General features: G+C 36.3%; 1 protein-coding gene across 1 annotated transcript in view; it reads right to left on the reverse strand.

Annotated features, from left to right (window-relative positions):
* Positions 1 to 8,286, reverse strand: part of TANC2 (tetratricopeptide repeat, ankyrin repeat and coiled-coil containing 2) — a 525,040-nt gene that overhangs the window by 91,545 nt on the left and 425,209 nt on the right. Inside the window, exon 9 of the mRNA XM_015831510.1 lies at positions 5,643 to 5,924. Within this exon, the coding sequence (XP_015686996.1) occupies positions 5,643 to 5,924 (282 nt within the window). The remainder of the gene's footprint in view (positions 1 to 5,642; positions 5,925 to 8,286) is intronic.

Below are 8,286 nucleotides of genomic sequence, written 5' to 3' on the forward strand. Positions count from 1 at the left end.
ATATATATATATATATATATATATATATATATATATATATATATATATATATATATATATATATATATATATATATACACATACATACACACATACATATAACACAATTCCTTTTGTCTTTTTTAAACCAGCAGATATAAATTGCTCCCCTAATCATTTATTTGTTAAGTATTTCTCATCTTGTTTCTTAATATGTGTTTCTTGAAGGCAAGTTATGATAATATTCAGTTTCCTCAGATAATGAAATAATGTTTTACGCTTAGATGGGGCATTTGCCCCATTAATATTCTATGCAATAGCTTTAATCTCCATTTTTGGACAAAGTAATAGATTCCTGTACAGATATCTTACCAACCTTTTGAGATTGTTCCATCTCTAACTTCTTTTCTATGTCCATTTCTTCAGCTGGATATGAAATTATTTTGTGTCTAATCAAGAAATCCTTGGCTTTTTCTGTAAAATTCAGTCTAAATCTTTGCTCTTGATAAGTAAGTATCACTCCTTCCAGCGGAAGAGATTTTTTTTCTCTTTTTCAGGATATCAAAATTCCAGCAGAAGAGAATTTTTCTCTTCTTTAGGATATCAAAATTCTAACTAGAGTTTCCTTTAGAACAATTATATCCAGGTTTCCTATTCTCAATTTGTGTTTAAAATGGCAATCTAAAACATAATTTCTTGTTATTCTTCTTACAAAGTGAACTACAACATCCTTTGGTAGTGTTCTCGTAATGGCAAATCTGGAGTTTACTCTATATGCTTTGTCTATTTACATATCAAGATGTTCTTCCTTATTAATTAACTCAACCAAAACCTTAATCATCTTTAGTCTGATGTCTTCTTCTAATTGTTCAGGAATTGCTTGAAATCTTAATTGAAATTCCTTAAACTGAGATTCCAAAATTAATCTTTCGTCCAGGTCAGCTTCATACAAAGTGTTTGCCTGAGGGATCGAGATGATCCAATCCCTACGGTTGATTTCTCTCTGTTTGGGGACCCTAAATGGACCCAAAGCCACCCCAGAGAGGTGGCAAGGAAGGAGGGAAGCCCCGCCGATCCTGGGGAAAGCTCTCCAAAAACTGACAGAAGAAAGGCTAGTGTCATGCTGCCGAAGCCAAAAAGTACTAAACTAAGCGTGATTGTAAACAGTATGACTGAACTGGATAAGAATATTGATTTTCTCTCTCCTACCTGACTGATTTCCTGAGAAAAAAAGAAAAAATCCCAGAAGTAAAAATCCTCTGAAAGTGAGGGGGGTATCTTTGTTCCACCCTCCTCTAAACGGAAGCGGCGAATTAAGTTTACAGGGGGAAAAACTGAAAGATGGACTGGTGCTGACATCTAGTGGTGGATGAAAATACTGCCCTAAATATACAGCCCAGAAAGAAAAGCCTGTTGTCATGACCTTCAGGGTGTTGATTAAACAAAGAGCAGCTGTTACAAAAGAAATAAAAACATTGTGGACTATCTACAAAGTGAGAACTACAAAACTTAGAAAAAACTGACCTTCCTGGATTATAAATATTTTTTAAATTGCGACTTTAAAGTGATTGGCAGAGAAAATACTTTTGGTCATTATGGAGCATCAGAGATCTGCAGAAAGAACATACCAAGAAAAAATAAATACTTACCAGGAGGAAATGTTTATTCTGTTACAACAAATGCAAACAATGAGAAAATTAAAAATGAATTTGAAAATTTAAATGAATGCATTCTCAATTTAATGTCACAACAATTAAATGATCAGAAAACAAAAAGAGAGAGAGATCATGTAAAGCAGACAACTGAATATAAGCTAGTGGAGACTCAAGTGGAGAAGGACTTACAAGAAACATTGAACATTGAACAGATAACTCTAAGATCACGAATTTGAGGATAAGGAAAAAGATTTGACAAAATGGATTGCTGAGCCATTGGGAGTACCACAAGAAATGGGGAGACAAGGGATGATGAGAGAAATCTTCAATGAATATGAAGGGGCAAAATTATTTTACAAAGACATGATGTTTGATTTACCTACTATATCCACAACATTTACAAGATTATGGAAAGACTCTTTGATGCAACGGAATATATTGATTGGGAGAGATGCTTGGCAAAAGAAGAAGGCTAAAGTGAGAATTGAGGAATTAAATGATGGGGTGTATCAGAGGGAATATTTAAAAGTTAAACACTTGTTTGAATATGGCTGAAGAAATTGAAAGATTTTAGTTTAAGAGGAATGAACTCTCTAAGTAAGACAGTATCTTTTTTTCTTTTTTTTTCTTTTTTTTTGATATGAGAACTATAAAAATGTGTGGGATGATTACCATAAAGGAAATGTTTTAGATATTTAAATGTAATTGATTTTTAAAAAATTCCAATAGATAACTAAAAATGGAAAAAATGTTTTGAATAAGAGTTAAAAGATTAGATGACTGGATTTATTAAATGGAACATTTAAAGATTAAACATAGATTTTTGCTGGGAGGAAGCTCTCTGTAGAGGCCACTAGCTGGGTGTCTATCACCTTACTCCCACCTCTGGGAAGGTCTGAGGGAAGGGCCAAGTTGCCACCCTAGCAGGGTGCCACCTTCTGAAGGTGGGTGAGTTCCCAGCAATGTGGATCTCCGATCAAGCCCTAGATCGAGGCAGGAGAAGTGGCAAGGGGTCCTCGGTTCCTCCCCGCATATGTCTCCGTGGCTCCATCCGGGATTTGGGAATGACTCACAGCCGGCAGCTTTGAGTACAATGGGAAGAGGTGAAGCACCACGAGCTTTATAACCCAATTCAGACTAGTCTCCCCCCCAGTATTGAAAAATAAACAAACAAACAAAAAAGATTAAACATAGATTTAATTATGGGCAAAAAGAACAGAATTTGGAAAAAGTGTATACTAGTTCAAGAGGGATACGTGTTTTAAGTAGTATATTATTTTCTTTTTTTTCTCCTTTTTTCTTTTTTTCTCCTTTTTTCTTTTTCTCTCTCACATCTTTTCTTTTTCTATGTCCTTCTTTTTTCTTACTTATTTTTTAAGATATGAAAATAGATTTAAATACTTTAAGGTAATTAATTCTGGGAAAATTTTAACCAGTAGAAATGTTTTGAATATTGTAGGGAAAATAAATTTAAGAATTGTAAACAGGATTTGTGGCGAGGCAACCAAGATGACCAGATAGAAAAGAAGCATGATATTGATGAGATTATTATTGGTAGAAATTTTAGAAAAATCTTTATATTTAATTGTTACCTATCAAATTAATAAGAATTGTATTAATTTAGGTTGCAAAGAGAATGTTATTGGAAGAAGAGAAAACCAAGCAAAGTTATTATGTGGATTTGGAATATAGAAATTAACAGTTAGTGATTATTTTGTAAATATAAACTCAGACAATATGCTGTTTACCAAATATCAAGATGTTTATTTTAAAAAATCAATACAATATATTTTAAAAAAGAGAGATACATTCTATCCTTCTCCTGTTTGATATCTCCGGTCAGATGTTGGATTTCCTCCTGAAGTTCACTTGCAAGAGCATCACTCTTAGACTTAAGCTTTATTCCCATTGTTCAAATGAGTTCATGTGTTTTAGCTATATATTCATCCCAAAAAGGTTTTAAAATTTCTATATCTCCTGATAATCACTCGATTCTTTCTGTTTTCTTGTGTGTGGCCATTTGGATAATGTATAACTGAAATTCTTAAGTTTTAAAATTAAAAGTTTTAGACTTAAAGATTTGTAACATAAAATCTAATGGGTTAATAATGCTAGTCCAGCTATTCAGGGGAACTAAAGGGTTGGTTTCCAAAGCCTTCCCTTTCTCAGGGAAACATTCTAAACCTGGAAGAATCTGTAACAGAGGTAGAGAACTCTGCTACATCCAAGGGTGGCGTCTTCTGCCAGAAGTGCCTCTTTCACGGGCTCTTTGAAATTGCTCTCCCCTGCCTGCATGTCTCTTCAGAGGTCTGTTGTGTGGGTACTGAGGCTGAGACCAACAAGCTGAAATGTGGAAACTGGTATAAAATATATTCCCCAGGACTGCCCTACTCTTTGTAGCCCACTATATCTCCTCATGCCTGTACCACCTTAATACTGTCGCCCAAAACCTTCACCCTGAAGGCTACCTTATCTTCCCCTCCAGATCTCCCTATTCTTAAGATGCAGGACCTTCCATAGCAGTCAATTACATCCATTCTAGAGAGGGGAAGCCAGGCACTCTAAGGCACCATTAGGTTACCCAGCAACCTATCTTCCTCACCATCCACCCACACCCACCCACTACAGGAAGCTTACCCCAACTGCTCTCACTCCCTGGTTATTGTTTCCTTCCCACTCACTTTACCCAACTAATAAGGCAGGAAACATGCAACAATCATCAGAGGCATCTAACTAGCAGCCAGAATTAGAAAACAAGGTATGACAAAGGGATAGGTTCAGTTGGGGTAAGGGTCCACAGCAGACTGCCATTCTGATGCTCTTTCTCACTACCCACACTAGTATTCCAAAAGTCCAAGACTTGTTTGGCCTCCCAGCTGGAAAATCTTATGAAATCCAAAAAGTGGTCTGTTCCTCTAGCCTCTCCTCCAGGTGGCTCACCCAGCAACCTGTCATCCCAGTATGGCCAGGAGACAATCCAACCTTCTAATGTGATCAATGCCCAGTCCAAAACATGGTATATTACTTCTTACTCCAACCCATTCCTTTGATCTCTGACCCCCTCCAGCCTGCTCTGCAGTCTCAGAATTGGTCAGCCCAGTCTCAAAACCCACCCAGCACACCTATCTCCCAGCAGCTTCAACACTTGGCTCATGGGCCTGACAATGCAACAAATGCAGCCATAGTAACTGATGAAGTGGCCAGAGTAGCTTGTAGCACACAGTCCCAAAACAGCTAAAAAGCTGAATCCAAATCCAATCCAATCCAGATTTGACTAAAGATATTAAAATAAAAAGTATCCAGCCATACCACCAAGATAATGTAGCATTAACCTCTACCATCTTACTGACTTACATTCTTGGCTATTTCATATAACTTAAGAAATCTCCTAAGGCAGAGTCCCTCGTGCTGCAGCCCACTACCGGGGTTGTGGGAGGTTTGGAAGTGGGCTGTGTGATCGGCAGGCTGGGGCATATGCACAGCTTGACTTGCATGCATGGCAGAGTGGCATGTGCACATGTACACATCCACTGCTTGTACGGGCCAGTTTCCCTCTCCCACCTTCTAACAGGCTACAAAGCGGTTGGGGACTGTTGTCCTAAGGCTTGGATTTTTCACAGAGTATTTATTTGAAAAGGAGATTTCAAAAAGGACAACTCTGGATTTAGGGTTGGCTACTATGAATTCCTTGAATTTATCCTCATTGTATAAGCTTGATACTTATACAATGTGTTTCAATTAAATTAATTTACAACCATGCACAGCCATAGACTGTTACACACAAATGTATTTCAATTTGCACTGCAATAAAACTAAAGTTGAAATATTTACTGAAAAGAAGCACCTTTGAATATGAAGTTCACATAGTAGAGAACTGGAAAATGAATAGCTCTGATACAGAGGATTTTTTTTTACATTTTCAAGTATTATTGTCCCAATTTTTTGTGCAAGAATACTTTTTTTCATATAATATACAATTTTTATATAGGAATCTAATGGTTCACTTACGTTTTGGGGATGCATGGGGGCTGTCCGAAGCAATCTGTCTCATACGTGTGCCATGACAGCTCAGTGCAACCAGTCTAGAAATGATTGCTGTCTTGCCAAAGCCAATATTTCCAACTATCACCACACCTCTGTTCACATTGGCATCAGTACTCTGTAAATGCATATCAATCTCCTGGAACACCCAATCCCGGCCAACAAACACGGACTCTGTGGTGATGCTAGGTACCTCAAAAAGCAGTGGTTTCAAAGAGATGTCAGGAGGTCTATAAGGCGCAAAACGAACTGCAAAGGAATAAAGAAGACATTCAGCATTCCACAATAGGTTACTAGCTAGGGAAGTAAAAAGCTTGGACTGTTTTATTTTTTCTTGAAAAAGAACAAAAATGTTTTTCTTCTTCCTCAAGGAAAAGAAAACAGATGCCTTTTGAAAAAACACTTTTAAGACAACTATGACTTCGCTGACTGAGAATCTCCACAGACGTATAAAGTTTCTTCTCCTGGACATCAGGACATCAATATAATTTTCAAATGCATATTCCTAGAGAAAACCTATGTGGGCCCTGATACTGACTAGATGGCATACAATCATTTTTTCCAATCAGAGGATTTAAAAGTGGGAATGTGGAAAGTTTCCTAATATAAGTTTGTAAATTTAATATATCGACTGTAGTGTTTTATAATGCAGAAATACTTCAATACTAAAAATCAGCACATGAATAAATTTGTTCTTGCTGCAGCTTTCTACTTATTTTAGGGTTTAACATGCAATAGTTCTTACAAGAGTTTCAATACACTGAATCATTCAATACATTTCTTAAAAACAGCAGGAATTAATTGTGGACAAAACCCCAGTCTTTTTTTAAAAAAATTAATTAATAGAAAATGTAAGGCATATTCCTTCTTTGCATTAGATAAATTTTATTCATTTTATTATTTGATAATTCACAATATTGTTTACTAATACCAAACAAAAGATTCTCAATTACAAGTTAACTAAATATAAATGACTAATGTTCTAAATATTGCCAGTTTGTAACTTGACTTATGTTTATAATGAAAGCTGGGAAGAATATTATTTTATCCTCCCAGACTCACCATTACTAACTGAAAATGCAGTAAGAAGAAATGCAAAGGCACACTGAAGACACTGAATTAGTGGTGAAATTAAGTAAGATCTTGTAAGCCACTCTATGTAGAGTTAGAACCCATGTAAACATCAGCTTATTCATCCCTTTTCATTCCAGTATTTTTTCCTGCATTACTGACACATTATATTTCCATTATACTGTTAAAGAGGAAAGGAAAAAAAGGGCAGACATTTAGGGAATAGGCTGACAGCCATTTATTAGTCAAAATCAATCCCATAAACATATCTGTACAATAAATGTAAGTATCTGATCTTTCAAAAAACATCTCACCAACAGAGATTGATCCCCTTATCATATATTTATTTGTAATATGAATAGAAGATAGAAGATTCCCCTTCACCCCATTATATACTAGCCCCTATTTTAGTTAATTTTATGTGAATTGCAATGTGATATTTATTGTTTTTCTGTTTTCTGTTTATTATGTGGTAAGTCACGTAAGTTGTCTGGTAGTGAAATGGGCAGCATATTAAATAAATAATAAATAAATTCCTATTTTCAATGGCTTTTCCTAAGATTTTGATGGGAAATTCTACTGAGATCTTAGTTGGCTCCAGGAATAGGAACCTTAGATAGAATTGCACCTGAGCAGCTTCTCCCTATGATCCAGGGGGAATTCTTCATTTACTGAGTAAGCCAGAGATTACTGTATGCAACACAGAAAATGTCTAAAGTGACACTGACTAAAGGTAAGGAGTAAATTTGACTGAACATGGATAAAAGCTTACTTAGTGAAGAGCAATAAAAAAGCAATATTATAATGCATCTTCAGTCTGTCTTCTAGAGCTCTGTTTAAAGTAATATAAACTCTTTTAACAAAGGAGGGGCCATAGGAACAGATATTGGGTTGCTGCAGCTAATCTGTCAGATATCTGGAGGATAAAATCATTCAAATAACCCTTTTTGGGCAAGTGCTATAGAAGGCAAAAAGAAAAAAAAACTGCCTTTGGTTTTGATTAGGATTATGATTAAAAAATTTCGCAAAATACTATAATGTTAAAGGAGATATTAGAAGAATGGAGTAGTAGCCAGAATATCAATAAGAATAGTAATGATGTCTGCTTCTGTGGATAGACTATGTTTAAGGGATGTTAATGAAGAAATCAAAGATGTGAAACAAATCTTGCTTGATATGAAATTAGTGAAACCAGAAATACCGGATAAAAAAAGTGTGGATTATGAGATAGAGAAGGTATTTATAGTAGGAATACAGGTGGTAGACCAAGAGAAAGGCCCGAGCCTCCAAAGATGAAGTGAGGAAAGCTAAGGCTCAAAATGAACTAAAGCTTGCGACCAAAGACTTAGATCCTCCGGCCCGGGACCATCGGCTGTTGTTATGTAATGCCAGGTCCGTGGTAAATAAGGCCCCCCTCATACAAGACCTTATTTTAGAGGGGGGTGCGGACCTGGCGGGCATCACTGAGACCTGGCTGGGCGTGGAAGGAGGAGTTCCTCTTGTAGACATCTGCCCGCCGGGTTTTCAGGCATTCCATCAG

The sequence above is a fragment of the Protobothrops mucrosquamatus genome, unplaced genomic scaffold (genome assembly GCF_001527695.2).
Source record: "Protobothrops mucrosquamatus isolate PMUCROS unplaced genomic scaffold, P.Mucros_1.0 scaffold_257, whole genome shotgun sequence".
NCBI lineage: Eukaryota > Metazoa > Chordata > Lepidosauria > Squamata > Viperidae > Protobothrops > Protobothrops mucrosquamatus.